Here is a 22,128-nt window from a genome sequence, read left to right as displayed (position 1 = left end):
TAAATGACGATGCTCTTCATCAACACATTGAAAGCCCCGTTCATCACGCACATGTTGGGAAGTGCTTTAAAGAGTTTCTCAGATATAATCATGAATGGCGAAATGATTGAAAATGCCATCAAAAGTGGAAGAATAGATGGTGGAGAGAGTAACAAAAAGTCAGTCTCAAGGAGAAAAGAAAATGAGATGAATAACATAGGTTACTCAAGATCAGTTACTGTAAGTCATCCAGGTAAAGGGGTTGCTAGTCAACAAGGTTCATTGAGACAAGAATCTGGAGTGAAACCAGGTACTGAGAAGCTCCAGTTCACACCAATTCCGATGTCCTATAATGAGCTATATCAAAGCTTGTTCGATGCACACATTGTTGCCCCTTCCTACTTAAAACCTCCACAACCTCCGTATCCCAAGTGGTATGATGCGAACGCACAATGTGATTACTATGCGGGAATTATGGGGCACTCAATAGAGAATTGCATTACCTTCAAAAAGCTAGTTGAAAAATTCATCAACATGGGTATTGTCAAGTTGGATGACTCATCTAATACAGAAAGGTCGCTACCCAATCATGATTGATAATGCGGTGAATGCAATATATAAAGAGGTGTTGGAAAGTGTTCACATCAATGACATATAGGAAGACACAAATGAAAAGGGACCTTGTTAGATATTCGCCCTTATAAACTTGGGAGTGTTCTAAATAACTGGACTGCAGAAGAAATCCCTGTAGTTTTTAGAGCTTATTTTTAGTAATGTTCAGAACATTTTTGTTGTTTTTAGCCTAAAAATGATAGAAATTCCTTTGTGAAATAGGCTCATGTCTGAACGTCATTATTCTAATGAAATACATCTTTACATTCATTTTGAGCCAATATTCTTTCATTCTTTTCGAATAATTATTTTTTCATTCTTTTGGATTTTTTTCCACATCATTCTTTCATTCATAATCATATTGTGCAAATAATTATTCATAAATTCATACATTCTTTTGTATATTCTTTGGTACTTCCTATGGGTACCCAGATATCAATGACATGAGTGACGCTGCTACAAACTTAGAATCTCCTTTTGAGCAAGATATGTATTTAGAGGGATCTCATAACTTTGAACATGATATAGATTGTAACTTATCTCCGGACTTGTTGATGATGGTAGAACAAGAGGAGTCCTACTTCACAAGGAATCATTAGAAATTGTGAGTCTGGTGAAGATTAGAATTGACATGACAGCAAAGATGAAGTGAGACCTCATTGAGTTACTCCAAGAATTCAAAGATGTCTTTGTATGGTCATACCAAGATATGCTCAGGTTAAGCATTGACCTTGTGGTGCACTGTCTTCCTTAAAAGAAGATTGTAAGCCGGTTCAGCAGAAGCTCAAGAGAATTAGGCCCGTCCGATATCGTGCTAAGGATAAAAGAAAAAGTTAAAAAGTAATTTGATGATGGGTTTGGGTAGCCAACATTGTACTAATCCTTGAAAAAAGATGAGAAAATACGAATGTATATGGATTACAAGGATTTGAACAAAGCCAGTCTCAAAACCCATTACTTTTCATACTTTAGTGGATAACATGGTAGGCCACTCACTATTTTCCTTCACAGACGACTTCTCTGGATGCAATCAGATAAAGATGCACCCTGAAGATATGGAAAAGACCACATTCATCATCTTATGGGGAACATTTTGCTATAAAGTATAACCATTCGGGTCAAAGAATGCAGGGAGTGCCTTTCTCTTTGATTTGTCATAGCTTTACCTATTTAAGTCAATCGCTTCGCAATTTTTTTGGGTTTCATCCTAATTGAAGAGGAAAATCCAAAGTTTATGTCATAGTTAAATTTCGCCCTAAAAGGCTCTATGAAAGAAATCTGATACCAAAGAAGATTTTTCGCATACAAGATAAAAGTAGAAGATCTTATGTAGGAGACTTTATCGAGAAAATATTAGTTCTGATAAAAAGGGATAACAAGGATTTGCCTAATCCTATGCGTTCAAGATCCAATTCAAAAAACAAAAAAAACCCACAAAAAACCAAAAAAAGAAAAAAATAAAAAGAAAAAAATAAAAATGACAAAAAGAAAAGGAAAAAGGAGAGGCCAAGGTGAAAACCCGCAAAGGGCACATTGAGACCAAAGGGGATTTGAGTTGAAAACCTAAAAAGGGCGACTCAAATATTGATCAAAATGGGGCATGAGGGGATCAAAGCAGTTCAAATTTTAATCAGATTGGGGCATATGATGATCTTGCTATACTTGAATCAATAGGAAAGGGTAGGCAACATCTTGAGGCATCGACAAAACACTGTAGATCTTCTAAACACATGTCAAACTCACAATGGTCTTCAGAAAGTTTGTACAGAGAAGTTCAAGCTACGATATCTGGGGTACCCAATTTTAATACTATTTATATTGAATTTGTTGTTCTTGGAATACTTCATTCTTTTCCAAGATACACATTCCCAATCAATTTCTTTGTTATCCTTCTTTACTATTTCTGATAATTTATTCCTTTCAAGCTATGCTCAGAACTAACTTTATTCTTATCCATTGTTATGACCTTTTTGCAAGCATGTTGCATTGGAATAATGATTAATGGACTAATAAAACTTTCACAATGGATGTTTTGCATATTACTCTAGAAGTTTCTAAATAATACAGGAACCTGAAATAGGACTATTGTTTAGAACGCACCATGTTTAAAGGTTGAAAATCTGAAAAGGAAGAGTCTAAATTAGGACTTTCTCTTTGGATTTTGTTGTCAAAAACATTGATTGAACAAAATGACAAGATGTCGTGTTGATGACAAAGCTTAAATAAACAAGCAAGCAATGATCACTAGACAATAGGAAGAGGTTTCCTCAAAGAAAAAAGCATTCATTTGTGCATGAGCCTTTGGTACGACACCTTGGGAATGGTGTAAGGGACCAGAGAGATTTAGATCCTGTATCCTTGAATTGTGATAGAAGAGGATTAAGGAAAAGCCATATATTTCTACCCTTGCGTTACAGTAAGAGAATGCTGGTACAAATTTTACGTCCCAGTGGATTGAACTTTGAGGTTTACAGTGGGGGCAATCTGACTAAGTGTTTCTTTGAAAATGCCAGCTGACCAGGAAGGCGCTGTAGCACATCAGTGATAAAACCTTAATAAACTTCGAGCAATGATAGCCTAAGTGATTAAAAATGATCATTCTAACAAAAAAATAGCATTCTACATTCATGCAAACACTATTCATACATGTCTAGTTAGGAGCATTTGATGCATTTTGATCATGTCATTCTTATCTTAGGCATAAATAGGTTCATTATACAGGTCATGTTCTTCGAAAAATAGATCGGTGAAATCACAAAGCTTTATCTCCCTGGTCAGCAATGGAATAGGTTGAAGATTATGAATCCTATCTCTCTGGTCAGCAGTGGAATAGGTTGAAGATTCTGAGTCCTATCTCCCTGGTCAGCAGTGAAATAGGTTGAAGATTGTATGTCCTATCTCCCTTGAAGATTGTGAGTCATATCTCCCTGGTCAGCAATGGAATAGGTTGAAGATTGTGAATCCTATCTCCCTGGTCAGTAGTGGAATAGGTTGAAGATTGTAAGTCCTATCTCCCTGGTCAGCAGTGGAATAGGTGAATCCTATCTCCTTAGTCAGTAGTGGAATAGGTTGAAGATTGTGAGTCCTATCTCCCAGGTCAACAGTGGAATAGGTTGAAGATTGTGAATCCTATCTTCCTGGTCAGCAGTGGAATAGGTTGAAGATTGTGAATCCTATCTCCCTGAGCAGCAGTGGAATAGGTTGAAAATTACAGATCTTATCTCCCTAACCAGTAGTGGAGCAGATCGAAGACGGCGAATCTCATCTTTCCAAGGTAGTAGGGAAGCAGATTTAAGCCACTAGCCTTATCTCCCTGAGCAGCAGTGGAGAGGTTGAAGATTGTAGACCTTATCTCCCTAATCAGCAATGGAGTAGGTTGAAAATTACAGATCTTATCTTCGTAAGCAGTAGTGGAGCAGATCAAAGACGGTGATTCTTATCTTCCCAAGGTAGTAGGGAAGCATATTTAAGCTACTAGTCTTATCTCTCTGAGCAGCAGTGGAGTAGGCTGAAAATTACAGATTTTATCTCCCTAAGTTGTAGTGGAGCAAATTGAAGCCAGTAATCATATCCCCCTGAAGTTGCAGTGATGTGGATTAAAATAATAGATCTTATCTCTCTGAAGTTGCAGTAGAGTATATCGTATCAGGTCTTATCTCCCTGAGGTTGCAGCGGAGCAGACTGAGAAAGCAAGTCTTATCCCCCTAAAGTTGTAGTGAGGCAGACTGAGAATAGCAAATCTTACTTCCCTGGCGGTGTAGTGGAATAGATTGAAGCTACAACAGTGAATCGTAATTCCCCCACATCACAGTTAAGCAGATTAAAATTTACGAGTCACCAATCTTATCTCCTCGACGTTGCGGTGGAGTGGATCGAAACACCAATTCCTATACCTCTGAAGATGCAGTAGGATGGAATGTGGCTGCTTGAAGAAGAATAGCACCAAGATCCAACGTGACCAGGCAAAAATTGGTCATTTCTAAAGTCTTTGCTCCGTTCCTGTTACACGACAACGAGCAAAGAGGGGCAGTTGTAATACCCAATTTTAGCCCGGGCTCACAAAAAATAATAAACCCAAAATAATAAAACAAAGTCTAAGTCTAGTAATATCATTTGGCCCGATCGGAATGGCCCATTACTTGAAAAGGTTGAAGGTCCATCTACAAGCTTATGGAAACATAATCTTCAAGGATATGCAATCTTAGATATGATATGCAATCTTAGAAGATATGATTTTGTAATCTTAGAGATTTAATTTGTAGATACCCTTTAATCTTAGCCGTTGATGTAATTGATCTGTACCGTTGGATTTGGGGAGGCTCAACTATAAATAGAGGCCTCTCCCTTCATTGTAAGGGACTTGAGTTGGGAGTAATAATAATTCTTAAGAGTATTTACTCAAATTTCTCTCTCTCTTTCGTTCTTAATTTCTATGGCTTGTTCTTATTTTGTTGATTTGTGTATAATTTATTTATTGATTTGTATATTGTTGATTTAAAATCTCTTTTTCCTTTTTACTCATTTTCAAATTCATTATTTTCAAATTTATTTATATTTTATTTTCCTTATATTTTTTTTATTTTATACTCTTTGTTTTAAATTTATTGGTCTTTTATTATTGATGCTAATTAATCCTCTATTTATTATTTTAGTTTTTTATTAAATTAATTATTTTAATATTATTAATACTATTATGTGGCATCATTAATCTTGTATCATCATTATTTACTTTTTTATGCCTTTAAATTTCAAATTTTGTTATATATATGCATGTATACATACATTCGTTTTATAATATATATATATAGTACACATTTTTAATTTTTATAAATATATATATACACATACTTTTATTTATTTTCTATGTTTCATAATTTTATATACATACTTATATTTTTTACATATTAACATATGTATATTTATATATATATTTATTTTTTATTTTTATAATTCACATACATATATATTTTTCTTATATGTACATATATATATTTTTATATTTTATAATTTTTATCTATTTTCTTTGTTATTATTATTGTTTTAGTTGATGTTTATTTATTTATTTATTTATTCACATGACCATTATTATCATTATTATATTCTTTAAATGTTTCAGCTTTTATTTGTTTATTTACTTGATATTGTGTATACGTGATTGGTTTGTTTTTTTATTTATCTTTTCATTATTATTATTATTATTATTATTATTATTGTTCTTGATCATACTATTTATATTTACATTATCACAATTGTTACTCCATTGTATAATTCTTACCCAAATTCGTAGAAAATTTTGAAAAATAAAGGCAATACTCGGTATTTGGAATCTTCGAGAGGATTGAGCCCTAACGTATTGGGTTCCAACTTTTTCATTGAATCTGAATAATCGAGAATGCTCTTTAATCAAAACATAAATAAAAGCTCATTATCGAGAATTCAATACGTTGTGTCCTAACACATTGGATATGACACGTTGTTTTCTCGAGATGAGGATTTTTTTCTAAAAATAGTAAAGGTAATATTCAATGTTTAAAATTTTGAGAAATTGTGCCCTAACGTATTGGGCTGCGATTTCTTCATCTAACTTAAACAATTGAATATCCTTTTAAATTTTATTGCACGAGTTTTTTTTGGACAAGCTCGTTTTTGAGGAAGTGAAATATAATGCCTTAACTCATTGGGTGGGACATTTTCTCTTTTCGAAATGAGAGGGTCTTATCGAGTAGCTTGTTTTATATAAGTTTTTAAAAAAAACAAAAATCGTATTTTAAATCTTTTCAAAGTTTTCAATTTTCGACATTAAGACATTAATTAATTAACTAGGTACCAATTTTTGGGTGTTACGAGGGTGCTAATCCTTCCTCGTACATAACTGACTCCCGAACTCGTTTTTCTGAATTTCGTGGACTGAAATCATTGTTTTAATAAAATCAAATTGCTTATTAAAAATAACCACTTTTTGAGGTGACCCGATCACAGCTAAATGAAAAGGATCGGTAGCAACTCTTATTTTAATTTTTTTCAAAATCTAACTCGACCCCATTTTTCAAAATAAAAATAGTGTCAACACCCACTACAAACGTCGAACAACAAAATGGGATTGTGGAAAATGAGCTTGTTGATTTCCAATTGAAACCAGTTACAATCATCAAACAACGGGGCAGTTATGGTCATGGATAGTGATGAGGAAAGTAGTGAATTTCATTGTGCAGGTCCAAGCAAGAAAAACTTGAATTTACAGACCAAAGGGCGTATCAAAAGCATGAAAGAAATCACCAAAAAGGGTTAAAATCCGGAAAAAAATCGAAAAATCTACCAAAACCATCATTGGTAGAATGGATTGCTTATGTTACTAAGGAACTAGATGAACAAGCCCAATATTTTGAGCAAGGGAGTGGTTCTAATAACAGCGTGCAGACTTCAAGATTGGACGCAATCGGGCTCAAAGCCAGTGTCTCAATCGAAGGTGCTTCAATATCGATTATTGGGAAGGAAACCAATTTCTCTATCGGTAATCACCAGTAAACTGGTGTTTCTCAACTGAACCTTTTTATTTTATGTTTAAATGCATGTTCTGGAATTGTCAAAGGGCTGCCAATACCGTTTTTGGCAGAAATTTGAAAATGTTCTTATCACTACATAAGTCGGATATCCTCATCCTGATGGAGACACGAATTGGTGGCACCATGGCACCAAGGCAGATGATGTTATTCGGAGGATTGGGTATTTATTTCCTTTTTGGGTGGAATCAAGGGGTTTGTCTGGAGGTATTTGACTGTTATGGAAGTCAAATGTTATGGTTGATGTTCTTAATGTTACTAAACAGTTTATTCATATATGCTACCAGAAGCCTGGTGAGATGACCAAGGTTTATAGGACTGCTGTTTATGCCAGTCCTAATGGAACGAAACAAAAGAAATTGTGGCCCCAACTCGCGGAGTTAGTGCATGATCTAGGAAAAGCATGGTTATTGGGTGAGGACCAGGGATTTAAATAGCGGACTGTTTTCGGAATAGCGGCCGTTATATAGCGGTAACGCCGCCGACCGAAAATGCTATTACTGAAAAAACAGAGTGAAGCGGATTCACACCGATAACGGTGGATAGCGGCCGTAATTTAACGGATAACGGACAATTGCGGCAATAACGGGCCGCTATTCCCGTTATTTTCTGTTTCCGTAAATTAAAAAAAATCAAGTGCTGTAGATGGATGGTGATTCTGGTCAATGAAATACTGAAGTGAATAATGAAAAGTGAAGACTGAAGAAAGACTGAATCAATGTACTTTATAATAAAACAAAAGGGAATATATTCCCTCCCTACCTGCAAAATCGGCTTTCAAGTTTCAAACTTTCAACCAAAACAAAGTAAATTAAAGTAAAAGACTAAAAGTCGATTAAAAAATCAAAACTCACTCACAACACAAGTCAGTAAGTCACAGACTCACAAACTCACATTTCACAAGCAAACAAAAAGACAAAATATATTTCTCATTCATTCTCCATATTTCTAAGAAGGCAAACAACACAAACCATTGTGGCACAAAAGAAGCAAAGCAATAGAGCAAGTAAGTAGAAAACTAACCCAAGAAGTAAAGTACTTGCATGTCTTGAATCTAAAGATAGAGTGATTTTTGAGATTTTATCCCTAGATCTATGTTCTACACAAAAAAGGGGTTTAAAATGTTTTGGCGATTTCGACCACTGCAGACGGCATGGCTGCTGTCGCCGGTGACTCCATGACGCCACGGTGGCCAATGGCCGGATTCTGGGCAACGGCAGAGAGAAAAAGAGAATTGAGAGAAAAAGGAAAAAAAAATATTTGAACAAGGGCTGAAATGAAGATTTTGAAAAAATATTTATTTAAATAGGCCTTCAAAACGACGCTGCTTTGGGCAGCCACTCTGGCACCAAAACGACGCCTGCTTCGCCTAACTCAAGACAGATTACTCGACCCGTTTCCTAGGATCCGCGTGTTTTTTAACGGAAGGGTTAATTGCGCTTTTAGCCCTTCCTATTTTTTATTATTTACAATCAAGCTTATTTATTTTTTAATTTTGTCCTATAATTTATTTCAGATTTCAATTTGGTCCACCTTGAAGTCGTATGCTTTGAAGGATGGGGATTATTTCCCATTTGATCCATTTTTGTTATTTAGCATTCAATTTGGTCCTTTTTCTTTTATTTATTTGAATTTGCCGCAAATTTATGTTTTAAGTTCGATTTAGTCTCTTTTTGTTATTTTTGCTATTTTATTATTAAATTAATTAATTTAATATTACTATTACTAATATTATTTTTCCTTTTTTATTTTATTATTTATTTACTTGTTATTATTACCATATTATTAAAATTTAATTAGTTTTGCATTATTATTTCAATTATATTTCTTTTCATATTTATTTACCTAAATATTTTAAATACATTTATTTTATTATATCATTTTATTTATCTATATAGTATATCCTTTCATATAATTTTTAATTTTAAGATTTTTATTATTGTTATTATTATTATTAATACCATCATCATCATCATCATCATCATCATCATCATTATTATTATTATTATTATTATTATTATTATAGACATTATTATTATTATTATTATTATTATTACTATTATTAAATTGTTTTACACAATATTTATTTATTTATTTCTATAATATTAGGTTTTTACTTTAGCTTTAAATTTTGTTTACTTTTTTTGGTATTATATTGTTGATAATATAAGTAATGAGTTGCTTATATTTCTAAATATAATTTTATGTTTCTTATATATAAATAAAAATAAAGCATGCCACCACGTGAAGAGTTCCCAACTAAAGGATTGGAGGGTGCACCAAGTAATGATATAGGTTAGCACTTTGGAACTCCAGTGCCAAATGCGAGAGGAAGTATCGTATGTAAACTTTGTGGTAAAGTTGTGAAAGGAGGAGTAACATGATTTAAAGAGCACATTGCTCATAAAATCAGCAATGTTGCACCATGCCCTAATGTTACTGGTATGTGATACTTTATTATTATTATTATTATTATTATTATTAAATGTTATTGTAAATTTATCAATAAAGATTATATATAATTGATAATAATATAAAGTGTGAATTATTTTTATTTTATTAACATGTGTCATTAGAGAAAGTATGATGAATGTACTAAAAGAAAGCAACACAAAGAAAATAGACAAAAAGAGGAGAAAAGATGAATTCTTATCTCAATTAACAGAAGAGGAGGATGAGCACGAGGGATTCATTGATGAGGTTTCTGCTATAAGGCAAGCAACTCGAGAAAGTATCCAATCACAACACGAGTGGCATAGAAGGGAAGAATTCAGACGAAGTACTGGTGGTTGGGATAACATTTATGAAGAAGGGCGATCTTCTCATGGATCAGCTAGAGAACATAATAGAGAAAGAACAAGTAAATCTATCCTGTGAGTCTGAGTTTACCTTAAGGGAGTTATACGAATTGGTTAGAAGCAAAAGTTCAAAGCAACCAAAGGTCAATGACTCTTTTTTAAAGAGTTTTCGAAGGAAGATAGGTGAAGCGGTATCTAAATTTATAATATATGAAAGACTTCCTTTTCAATTAGCAAGCTCTCCATAGTTGTATAACTTAATTCAAGTGGCAACAGAAGTTGGACAAGGTGTAAAGCTCCCAACACCTTATGAGGTTTCAGATGTGTATTTGGAGTCAGAGTATCAACGAGTTCATGATTGGGTAAATGTACTAAAGACTCATTGGAAAGAATTGGGTGCAACTCTAATGTGTGATGGTTGGACCAACAGTTTGAATCAAATGCACATCATTAATTTCCTTGTTTATTGCAAGAAGGAACCATTTTTGGAAATCGGTAGATGTCTCAAGTGTCCGTAGTAGAGATGTGAATTCTACTACATGCTTGTTAGATTCGGTTGTAGAAGAAATTGGAGAAAATTACATTGTCCAAATAGTGATCGATAATGAGGCAAAGAATGAAAGTGCTGGAAAAAATTAATGTTGAAAAGACAACATCTATATTGGACCTCATGTGCAAACTCATTGCTTAGATTTATGCCTTGAAGATATTGGGAAAAAGCCCAAAGTAGCAAAAGTGTTAGATGAGGCAAAGAAAGTGACTTGCTTTATATACAATCACATTTGGACTGTTGATTTGATGAAGAAGTATACACAAGGGAAACAAATACTTCGACCCGCTCTTACTTGATTTGCAACTCATTTCATTCAACTTGAAGAGATAACAAGACAAAAGCAAGGTTTGAGAGAAATGTTTAATTCAAAGGCTAGTATTTTATAATTAGTTAATATAATTACTTAAATATAGTAACCTTTAGTGATTTTATTAGTTCCAAATAATTTAAATTATATTATTTTAAAATTTTTCTTATGAATATATAGGAATTTAAAGAATCAAAATGGGAAAGCAAAAGTCAAGGCTCGCTATGAAGCCAAAAAATTGTTTTGGGAAAAGATTTTTGAAAAGCCAATGACCTCATAAAAGTTTATGAGCCCTTAGTAAGAGTATTGAGACTTGTGGATAGCGATGAAAAACCAACGATGAGCTTTATTTATGAGGCTGTTGATAGAGCTAAACGAGCAATTGAACAAAATTGTCGATATTTCATAGAGTATGAAAAGCTTATTGACAATAGATGGAATTTTATGCATTCCGACTTGCATTTAGCTGGTAAGATAAAATGTTTCATATAATTAAGAACTATTTTTATATTTTATTATTTTAAGCTTTAGATTATTATTATTTGATGATATTCTTATAAATTATACTTAGGTTATTTTCTCAACCCTCAATTTCAATTTGGGGTGGAGCATTCTGAGAATGTACTAATAGAAACATTAGAAGGTACACGATCAGTAATTGAAAGATTAGAACCTTCTATGGATACTCAAGTCAGAATGGTTAATCAGGTTAGATTCAACTACTATTATTTGTAACTTAGTTAAATAATTTGAAATAGAATTTTTTTTTTATTTTTACTCTATCTTTTATTTTTGCAGTTGTTACTATTTAGAGATAAACATGAGACATTCGGTACTCCACAAGCACAAAGAGCTTGGAAGCAAATGAATCCGGGTAAACAGTTAATTAAATTATTTATATTATTTAATTATATTGTGCATTTTAAAGTTATTTTGAAATTTAAATAATATTATGCAGCTGAGTGGTGGATGATATACGGCACATGTGTTCCGAATTACAAAAATTAGCAATTAAAGTGCTTAGTCAAACAACTTCAAAGATCAAATTGCGAACTAAATTGGAGCACATTTAGTTATATTCACACCAAGGCAAGAAATAGGTTAAAGTATAAAAACTTGAAAACTAGTGTTTACCTATTATAATATGAGGCTTAAGATGAGGCATCAACAAAGAATGAGCATCGATGATATAAATGCTAGTTTTAATCCTATCACTTTGATTATATCTTTGAAGATGTTGATCCACTATCGTAATGGCTTCATGAGAAAGAGAATCCATTGTTAGATGGTGAAAATGCCGGTGTGTTGCCTGTGGATACCTCTGATGATGAAATGGATGTTGATCAACCGCAACAACAAATTTTGTCTCATTCAAGTTCTAGTTCAACTCCAAGTCAGAATGGCGATGGACCCGATGGTGGTGGTTTAAGTCCAATTGATGAGGATGACGAATATAGTGGTGATAGAGGTGAAATTAGGCCTTCTAGTTAGTATGGAGGAGAATATGGGGGTGGTACCACTGGTGGACATTTTCGTGATGATCGAGTTTGATGGAAATATGTTTCTAACCTAGAGAGATAGAAGTGAACCTAGAGCTCCATCAAAGGGAAAAGGCAAGAAGCATACTTCTATAGGCTCTTCATCTGGTAGGAGATCGAGTTCTAGTAACCTTGGGTATAGTGATTCATCTACTAGCACTCAAGGTTTTTATCCACCAGAATAGCCTTCACATGGTTATCCACAACCATATGGTTATTATCCACCATTTCCTAATTATGGTGTGTCATACCAGCCTCAAATGCATCCTCCTCCACCAATGTATCACCCACCTCCACCCTTCATGTATCCTCCTCCTCAAATATATCCTCCATATCAATTGAATGAAAACCAAGGTGAAAATGTTACTTTTTTTGGATATATTTTTGGACAAAGGCCAAGAGAATCAAGTCAAGAACGCTCCCAAAGTGAATGTGAAGGATTTGATCTTCCTCGTCATTCCACTAATTGGTGAAAACTAAATCGTGCCACTATCATTATTTGTAAGGTATGTTTTTTTTAAAGAAATCTTTTGTTATTGTTCTTAATTTTGATGATATTAAAACATTTAAAATAATATATATCTTTAGATAAATGAATGAAGTATATTTTATGAAAAGATAATGAAGAATCAAGCGTGTTAAATTATATATGAAAGTAGAATGAGATGAGAATAAGTGGTAGGAAATAGGAATAATTAATGAGAATCTATTCATTAATTCATCTATTCCTTTTTCCTTTTGCAAAGATAGAATGTTTATATCTTCACTATCTTCAAAGTCACAAGAAATATTGAAGACATCTCTCATGTATGAATTTTCAATTCTTTTATCTATAAAACTTTCAAACTTATTAAATATGATAAATGTTTAATATTTCCTTCTTCTTTTTACTTTGTTATTAGTTAATATAACATTCTTAGAAAATTCGTAAATAAATATAAGAATAATTAATGATTATAAAAGTTGTGTTCTCATGTCATATTAATAAAGGTTCATAAGTGTTAGAAAACACTCTAAAAATCATTAAAAGTGACTTTTTATAATTATAATTATAATTACTATGTTTTACAGTAAGTTGTGCGAATTTGAAAAAATTCACGACCGCGATACCCGCAGTGACCGCAATAGCGTCCGTTATGTCTGCGACCGCGACAAACGCGACGCGACCGAAAACGCGACCGCGACCGCAATTTAAATCCCTGGTGAGGACTGTAATGCAATTGTCTCATCGGATGAACGTGGAAGAGGATCCATCAACAGGAGTAGGGTGAGTAATCTTTTCAACAATTTCATATTATCTATGGGTTTACACGATTTAGGATTTTTGGGTCCTGCATATACTTGGCGTCGAGGTAGCCTTAAACAAAGGTTAGATCGTTGTATTTGTAATGGTAAGTAGTTGATGGAGTTTCCAGATTCGAAAGTTAATAATTGACAACAATTGGGTTTGGACCATAGGCCAATTCTCTTGAAATTAAATGAGAATGGTAACTTAAAAGACCCCGACCCTTCCCGTTTATCGATGCATGGCAACAACATTCAGGCTTCCAAGAGATGTTAAAAGAAGCCTGGTCACATGACAAAGACATACGTTATAACATAAAGAGGTTTACTATAATAGCAAAGGAGTGGAACACCTCTATTTTGGTAATATTAATTATTGTAAGAAGAAACTATTAGCTCGAATAAGTGGGGTGGAGACAGCTTTAGAGAAAGCACCATCTAATGCACTAATTGATTTGTAGAGGGACCTTAAGATGGAACTAAACACGGTTTTAACCCGGGAGGAAAGTCTTTGGTATAAAAAATCATGGGAAATTGAATATGGTATGTTCGAATCCAGATTTGCTATGGAAAGGAATGAGTAAAGTCTGGGAAGCTGTCAGGGATGGTGTAATTTGGAATGTTGGAAATGGTAAGGTGGTTGATTTTTGGAGAGCCGAATGAATAAAAAATCATGGGAAATTGAATATGTTATGTTTGAATCCAGATTTGCTACCCAATGAAACTGTGCTAGTTTGTAGTATGATTAACAATAAAGGAGAATGGGATATGGATGTCTTAAAAACCATGTTGCCATCATCCTCTATTGCATATATAACTGCAGTTAAACAACCTATGGCGAATGATGATTTTGAGGATAAACCTGGTTGGAAATGAAACAAAGGAACTGTCTTCACTTCTATGTCGTCATATGAATTGTTGAGCTAGGAATTTGATCGAGAAATTTATAAGAGGTGGCAGGTGATTTGGAAGATTAGGGGGCCACAGCGAGTGAGAGTATTTCTTTGGCTTGTGGTTCATGAAAATTGCTAACGAATGTGGAACGATAGAGACGACATATTACAGTAGACCCTTCGTGTAATCAATGTGGAGCCAGATTGGAGAACATAGATCATGTTTTGCGAAAATGTTTGCCAACGACTGACCTTTGGAGTTGAGTGGTGAAGAGTGGCAAATTGAATGAATTCTTAGGCCTTAACTTAGCTGATTGGGTTCATGTAAACTTATCAAGGTCGGAATACTTTACTCTGAATGATGAAAACTGGGAGGTGTTTTTTGGGGTTGCAAGCTAGAGCCTATTGCTGCGAAGAAATCAAGTTATCTTCAATGATAATTTTTCTGAGTGGGAAAGCACGCTGGACAAGGCAAGGCGTTTAAGTCGAGAGTTTTGTGATGCGACTCAAGCTACAAATGGAAAAGATAACAGGGGAAAAGAGAAGATATTGTAGCATATTTGTTGGTAGCGCACTAAATCAGGATGGCTCAAAGTGAACACAGATAGTGCTAGACAACTCGAGCTGGAGGCAAGATGAGTGATCTTAGAAACAAACAGCTTGGCAACATTAGACCTTGTTTGTGAAAAGGGTGAGATGGATTACGACAGTGCTGTTCTACGGAATATCAAAAGAATAATTGTTGGTGATTGGGATATTGATCTCAAACATGTGTTTCGTGATGGAAATCGACTAGCAGATAGTATGGCGACCATGACCTTTAATTTGGAACTGAGGTTTAGTGTCTTCCCACAGCCACCTAATGCAAATTTTCAAATTCTACATAAAGATTTAGATGGTTTTGTAGTGCCTAGAATAATTACAGTTTAAATACCAGTGATTTTCTACATTTACCAAAAAATATATATATATATACATCGCATTCATATGGTTACTTGTATGGGGCGGACCAATGGCTGGATCCAAACATTAATTTGATTATTGCATAATATTTGCAGGTTCATGCTAATTGTAGGTATCATGTTTGGTTCTTGTACAAACAAATAAATATCACTGATTTTGTTCATTGTCTTCAAAGAATAAAAAGAGAAAAAAAACTCTATCAATCGACTGTTAAATTACATTGCATGATACAATAAAAGAAAAAGAAAAGTGTCACAAAATTATTCATTTATTCCAATTAACAGACAAATACAACAATCACCAATGAGGAAACACAATGGCTATGTTAACAAATTACAACTTTGACTAGCGGGGGGAACGTGAACAAAGCCTTTGTCTTCTCTAATCCCAACAAACAAGTTCACCACTTCATATACAGAACATCTAAAATATGAGTTTAAATCCCTACCTATAGGGCCAAGGGAATGAATTTTTTAATCCTCCTTTGTGTTTGTTCTTTCATTCATCTTCGGCATCAAGTGATGCAAATGAAAATGGCTGAAATTTATAACCGTCTCCTTCGTAGAACTTACTCTGAAACTCAACCCAATGAAGCCTCAAAGCGTGTAAGAATGCGCTGAGGGTTTCCATCACTAGTAACACACCAACTGTTGCGCATATAAATACAAATATACCGATGATAAGAATGAAGATATTGTTGAATCTGCAAAAGAGAAAAGCAAATGATAATAATCAGTCCTTTTGAATTAAATTCAAAATACTTACTAATGCAAGAGAAAATGTTTTGAGGAGAAAAGTAGACTACTCAGTACTCACCCCCAGGCCAAAAGTAAAACCTTGTCATAAAATACACTTGACAACTCTGAATGGGCTAGGCTGTAAAATGTAAAATCAAAGAAATCTGATGCAGTCAAGAGGCCTTTCTTTGCAAGGGACTTGAAGGTTTCAAGTGGTTAGAACCTACCTAAGAGCCCATAAACGCAGATATGAAGCTGTATTTGACACTGCTCCAAGCACAAATTCGATAGTGTGTATAAGTTGGTGAACAAAGACCTCACTGAACTCAAACTCTTCATGGCTACTGGAACCATGACGTACTTCCATTTCATCAGACTCATCGAGGCTATTTTCTAATAGCGCATAAGATTGACCACGGTGCCTCTACATCAATAAGAAATTATATATTAAAGCATTTGATAGAAGAATGGAAACCAGTTAAATTTTATAAAGTATGGGCTATACAATGAAAGATATAGTTTATAGTGGAAAAAACAGAAAGTGCTGTCCACATACTTCCTCATGTTGCTTCTTTAAAAGAAAAGGCTTTGGAAATAACATCCACGGTACAGCAACTAGAGCTGCTAGCAGTAATACAATCTGTCAAAAAGCACAAACTCCATAAATCTGATGTCAAATAATGCAAGAGAAAACATTCGCAAAGTTAGGAATACAGAACTAAACCTGGAGAAACTTCTGACCAAAGAAAAGTTGATTTTCACCAAGATCATCTGTAGGACTCAAGAACATGTATATCATCACGTGATAAAGATCAGCTTGAGAACCAATGCACCATTTCACAACTATGAGGAGTGACAAGTATCCGAACAGACTGTTCAGAAAGATCATTTGGGGAAGGAATTGGTACCTAAACAGTGTTTCAATTTATTGAATAAACACATTAGTCAAAATCACTATATTTTTGTTAAGGCAACAAACAAAAACACATTTTCAAAAGAAAAACCAATGATATAATTAACAAAAAAGCTTTGCTCGATGTGCCAGGGCACACTGAGACACAGGTATGTTCTTCACAAGTAACCTCTTTTCAGTTTCAATTTTTTTTTCTTTGGCTAAACAATTTCTTTGTATTTAAACTGAGATAAGCATTTTGCCAAGTACTCTAGAAATGCAATTGTTGTGACTCACCGAATGTTGAGTTCATTTCCCGAAAACTTTGCATTGAAGTAACTCAAAATGATTCCAAGATTCATCTGAGCTACTCCAAGCAAAATTGACATCTTCATCTTCAGTGAGTTGAGAAATGGTAGCTCACTCCGAGTACCATGCCACTTAGGATCCACACCAAAAGGATAAGTGGCACGTACTTTTACTAAGCCTGCTGTAGAAGCATCTCTGCAAAGCAAAGAGATGAATGTAAGTAATACAGAAAGGAAGGACAAAAAATTTTCAGGTTCTCTCTGTATACTCCAATCATACAGACAAGTACCTACCTGCAAGCAGGATCACGACATCCATAAGCAGAGGGCCCAAACAGTTCAAATGGGACCGAAAAAAATTCATTGTATATCAATCCTGTGTAGATTGAGAATAATGCCATCATCATAATAACATAGCGACCACCAAAAATCATCTCAGTGATGTCTCCAAGTTTCTGTTTTAGGTTAAAAGAAAATAAAAATAAAATAAGTACAAGAAACAGTACAATTACCAAGAACATGAAGCACATTGCCAAAATTACCAGGAAGCTATTCACAAGTTACCTGACTAGAAAACTTTTTTTCTTTGATTATGAAATATGATGTTGCCAAAAACAGGCATATACCATGGCCCCAGTCACCAAACATAACAGCAAAAAGGAAAGGGAATGTGATGATTGTGAATACACCAGGATTTGCTTCTTGATACTTCGCAATCCTGCAATAATATTAACTCAGGTCAGTTCTTTTCCATGATAATTTGGTTTAGAAATGGCATTTTAACAACCCAAGTAAATATGCAATAGCAATAGAATGTCTAAACTAAGAAGAAAATATCTCTTTTGAGACTTTAGGGACATGGATTGCCAGAACCAAGATATTGTGAATTCCACAGAGCCAGCTTATCTTCTTGAATGCAATAGCAGCAACTATCAAATTGACTAACCCATATGCATCCACGATTTCTTGGAAAGCAGAAGTAAATTTGTTGGTGTGGAAATAGGTAGGAGGAGATTCCTTTGTCTGGAGAATATGAAATATGGTCCCAATTTGTGAGTTGCTGTCAACAGTTGCCCGCTGTAACACATTTTGAATCTGCAAAATCAAGGGTAGATAATCATTTTTCAACTTTATTATTGCAATTAAGCAGGAATACCATGCAGCAGAGAAGAAAGGATTACAGGTTCAAAAAACTGACCTTGTTTGTTGCAAAAACAGGGCACCAACCTTCTGCAACAAGACATTTTTTTGTAACATCTATGCTGAGCATGCTCAAAGTGTGATAAATGGATTTTTCTTTCTTCACCTACATAAATTAGAAAAACGTTCAGTGAGTTTAGAAAACATAGAGTTCAAAGGAACTTAATAAGGTTAAATAGAGGAGGCAAACTGCAAGTTTTGAGCAGTTTTGTGTTAGGCCATTTTGGGTTCCAATCATTTCAGGTTCAAAATATCTTGGGTTTGGTATTTTGGTCAGATTTTGGGGTTCATTCTGCCACCTCTTAGGTTAAATCCAGCCACAGAAACTGACATGCAATCGTACGGATACGAAGTTCAAACATAGATAGAAGCATATGCTTTAAAGAAAAGAAGGAATAAAATCAATTTCAACAAACCAAATGGCTCCACTGCTCAAAGTGATAGGCAATTGTCTGTAACAAGTTGGTCTGGTGCACAAGTCCAACATCTATAGTAGTTTTAAGCTCTTCAAGTCTTCCAGACACCTGCATATAAGAGGGGTTAATTTCATACGCACATTAAAATGATAAAAGTACGCAAAAAATCTAATAACTTTTAAAATGTTCACATGAAAGGTTAGAGCAATGATTTGGCATTATGTTCAAACATTGGACAGAGAGATAGAGAAAAGTGCAACTTTTGAATGCTACTATGTTCAGGATCTATGCATATCCTTCCAACAACACTACCCCTTCTCAATGTGCTTATTTTTGTTTCGGCACAACTTTAGAATTGGCTCTGCGTTCTATTCTGTTAACCAAAGACAACAATATTATTTAAACTTCTACAAGAATTAAAATAAAGTAAAAAAAAAAAAATCAATGCAGGCCAACAGACAAATTAAAAAAACCTCTCAATGAACAAGGGCAGATATAGATTTATACTGATTGATGGTTTCCATTACATCATAATTGTTTCAACCCCAATCCCTTTCAAACTGAAACAACTAGAGAGAGAGAGAGAGAGAAAACAAAAGAGATACATATAAACAAAAAGTGAAAGTAACAACAAACTGCTTGCAGAATCCTTAAGCTTCAAATTCCATTTAAATGATATCCCTGATTCTCCGCAATTTCACAATCGTATAAAGCATACCTCTGTAATGATCTGAAATTGTTTGCTTAGGTCTTCTGTGACCGGATATCTGTTTGCTCCAAAAGCTTCACAAATTTTCACAATTTTATTCCTCGCCCTTTCACCAGAGTAAAAGACAACAAACACATTTTTCTCAGCCTGTAATTGCAAATAAAATGGTAAAAGGTTCTTAACTTTGATTAACAGGAGATGATTTCGGTAAAACACACTCATGGGCACAAGTTGCAAATCGAATGTCAAACAAACAAATCAAACGAGTGAAGAAAGAACTAAACAAAAGTAAGCATGAATACAAAAGTAAGTGAATGACTAAGAAATTCTGGATCTACAATGGTAAATGCAGGAATTAACCTTCTCCCCAGATGCAGGATCAGTCACAGAACCTTCAAGTACAGATTGCTTCAAGAAGACATTCCCTCTGGTAGCCCGAAATAGAATTCTTTCAAAAGCCAATGATTTCTCTCTTGGGACAAGACCACTAACAAATCCCAGCTTAACTTGCTTTGATGGATCAGTGACCATTTCCTACAAAAATAAACACCCTAAGCATCAGCAAAGAGGAATAAAAGGCATCAGATAAAACTAATATAGAAAATGACCAAGCTGAAACTATACTTGCTCCAATAATAATGGACTGTCAATGGATCCTTCACCCCTTTGCTGAGCTTCGACTTCTCTCTGCTTAGCTGCAGCCATGCTTTGAGCTGAGTGAAAAAACTCACCAGCCTGAAATAGGAAAACATTACCACCGTAATCAATCATTACAGAATCATAAGGCTTCTTCTAGAAAGCAAGGTGATAAACCAATTATATGGAAACAGGGAAATAAAAATTTTCACACCTGCTGCCTAAAGAAAGGTGATAAGCCTTTGTACAGAAAGAGGGAAATAACTAATCACTCCTACTGCTTTAATAACCAGAGAATGCATGAAATGTTAGCATACCTTCTGGACAACTAGCTTATATTCTATTAGTTCATTGTAACTATGTTGCAACTTCTCATGATTTGCATTCATCTCCATCAATTCAGCTTCAAGCTCTCCAAGTTTCACCTACAAATACCACATATAAAGTTGTGTTTCCATATAATAAATAAAACTGTTAAAATAGAAAGTATCCATTATTACCTCTAAGTTATCTAAATCAACATCATCACTCATTGCAGATCTAGTCGAGGGTGATAAACCAGCCTTCACCATCTGTTCCTTGAAGAAACGTAGCTTGCGTGCCATTTCCCCGCATCTCTTGATCTGCATGACAGAATAACATATTCAAGTATAATAAAATTCCTAAAATTAACTAAAAATTAGCATAAATCTCCAAGCATTTAGAAGATTTATAAGATCATTATGAATTGATATCTAGGTAGAGTTTCTTATCTAAAATTCCACTAATTTCAGCAAAATTATCTTTTAATTTCAAATGTGTGCATTCTTTGAGAATGAAGATTTCAAATCAGGATTCAAAACTGCCATTTGAGGGCAGAATCTCATGAAAATAAATTAAAATTGTAAAATATAAAGGCTGACCTGTGTAGCATACGTTCTCTGGAAAGGGCTCTTCTCTGAATTAAGCTGCAAGAAACAATATTTTTAAAAGAAAATAGGCGAACGTAAAACATATTAAATCTAAAGATTTTCAACGATAATTAAAAATTCGAAAAAGAAAATCAAGAAATTGGAAGAAACTAACGTCTTTGAATTGAAAGAAGCCGAGATCACCGAGATAAGAAATGGAACGATGAGCTGATTCAATCGGGATTATGAGTTGCACCAACTGCATTGGCTCCGATCGCAGCAGATCCATCGTCGGACGATGCGTTCCCCCTCCCATTATTATAAAAATCTAAAGAATTCTTTAAAAGTACAATTAATATTATTTATAAAAAATTAAATCTACATAAAAATGCGTAATTAATGTACAAGGAATTTCGTAGCCGGAGAAAATTCGCCGGAGATCGATCCTCTGGCGCCTCACGACTACTGGTGAATGGGGATGTTCGGCTGGTTTGTTCGTTTCTCTTTTTTATTCTTTCCCGTTTATAATGTTTCCGTTCTTCCGTGATTTTCACGCGCTGGTTTTTCTTTTGAGTGGACGTTAAGGAAAATTGAAAATGGCAGGAAAATTGAAAGTGGCTATACGGTGACGTTTTAATGAGACCTCTTCTATTCCATGTTTAAAACGCGGTCTCTAGTCAGTTGTCATTTCCAACGGTGGTCCGTAAAAAGTAAAGATGTATGTCAACTGGCCCTCCTCTTTTTTTTTTTTTTTTTTTGAAAGGTAACCGACCCTCCTCTTAAAATCCTTTGGTATAAATTTGTAGGCTTACTAGTAAAAATAACTCAAAAATATATAATAAAAAAAAAAGTA

The 22,128-nt window shown here is 34.3% G+C and overlaps 1 protein-coding gene across 2 annotated transcripts; it reads right to left on the bottom strand.

Moving 5' to 3' along the window:
• Positions 1–15,682: 15,682 nt before the first annotated feature.
• LOC105784795 (V-type proton ATPase subunit a3) lies at positions 15,683–21,785 on the bottom strand. 2 transcript variants are annotated; one of them, XM_012610729.2, is made up of 19 exons: positions 21,681–21,759; positions 21,451–21,603; positions 21,288–21,332; positions 20,886–21,008; positions 20,703–20,810; positions 20,374–20,484; positions 20,110–20,283; positions 19,759–19,896; positions 19,041–19,148; positions 18,623–18,730; positions 18,371–18,519; positions 17,989–18,142; positions 17,719–17,879; positions 17,414–17,620; positions 16,949–17,132; positions 16,781–16,864; positions 16,452–16,648; positions 16,304–16,363; positions 15,683–16,190 (listed from the first exon to the last, which is right to left on the bottom strand). In XM_012610729.2, exons 2-19 carry the CDS (start codon positions 21,589–21,591, stop codon positions 15,986–15,988), a joined length of 2,457 nt encoding a protein of 818 aa, XP_012466183.1. In that variant the 5' UTR covers positions 21,592–21,603; positions 21,681–21,759; the 3' UTR covers positions 15,683–15,985. The 2 variants fall into 2 exon arrangements, with proteins under 2 accessions (XP_012466183.1, XP_012466178.1); XM_012610724.2 differs by having other exon boundaries at positions 21,451–21,785.
• Positions 21,786–22,128: the final 343 nt, after the last annotated feature.

The sequence above is a fragment of the Gossypium raimondii genome, chromosome 1 (genome assembly GCF_025698545.1).
Source record: "Gossypium raimondii isolate GPD5lz chromosome 1, ASM2569854v1, whole genome shotgun sequence".
Taxonomy (NCBI): Eukaryota; Viridiplantae; Streptophyta; class Magnoliopsida; order Malvales; family Malvaceae; genus Gossypium; species Gossypium raimondii.
The sequence above is the reverse complement of the archived record's forward strand: the minus strand, read 5'-3'. Positions and strand labels throughout refer to the sequence as shown.

What these genes read in the sequence shown, in the direction of transcription:
- LOC105784795 (XM_012610724.2), bottom strand. Translation starts at nt 21,591, where the DNA reads ATGGGAGGGGGAACGCATCGTCCGACGATGGATCTGCTGCGATCGGAG. An exon ending in TTGATTTAGATAACTTAGAG is followed by an intron (nt 20,811 to 20,885) that starts GTAATAATGGAT and finishes TGGTATTTGTAG; the next exon opens with GTGAAACTTGGAGAGCTTGA. An exon ending in GTCCATTATTATTGGAGCAA is followed by an intron (nt 20,284 to 20,373) that starts GTATAGTTTCAG and finishes TTATTTTTGTAG; the next exon opens with GAAATGGTCACTGATCCATC.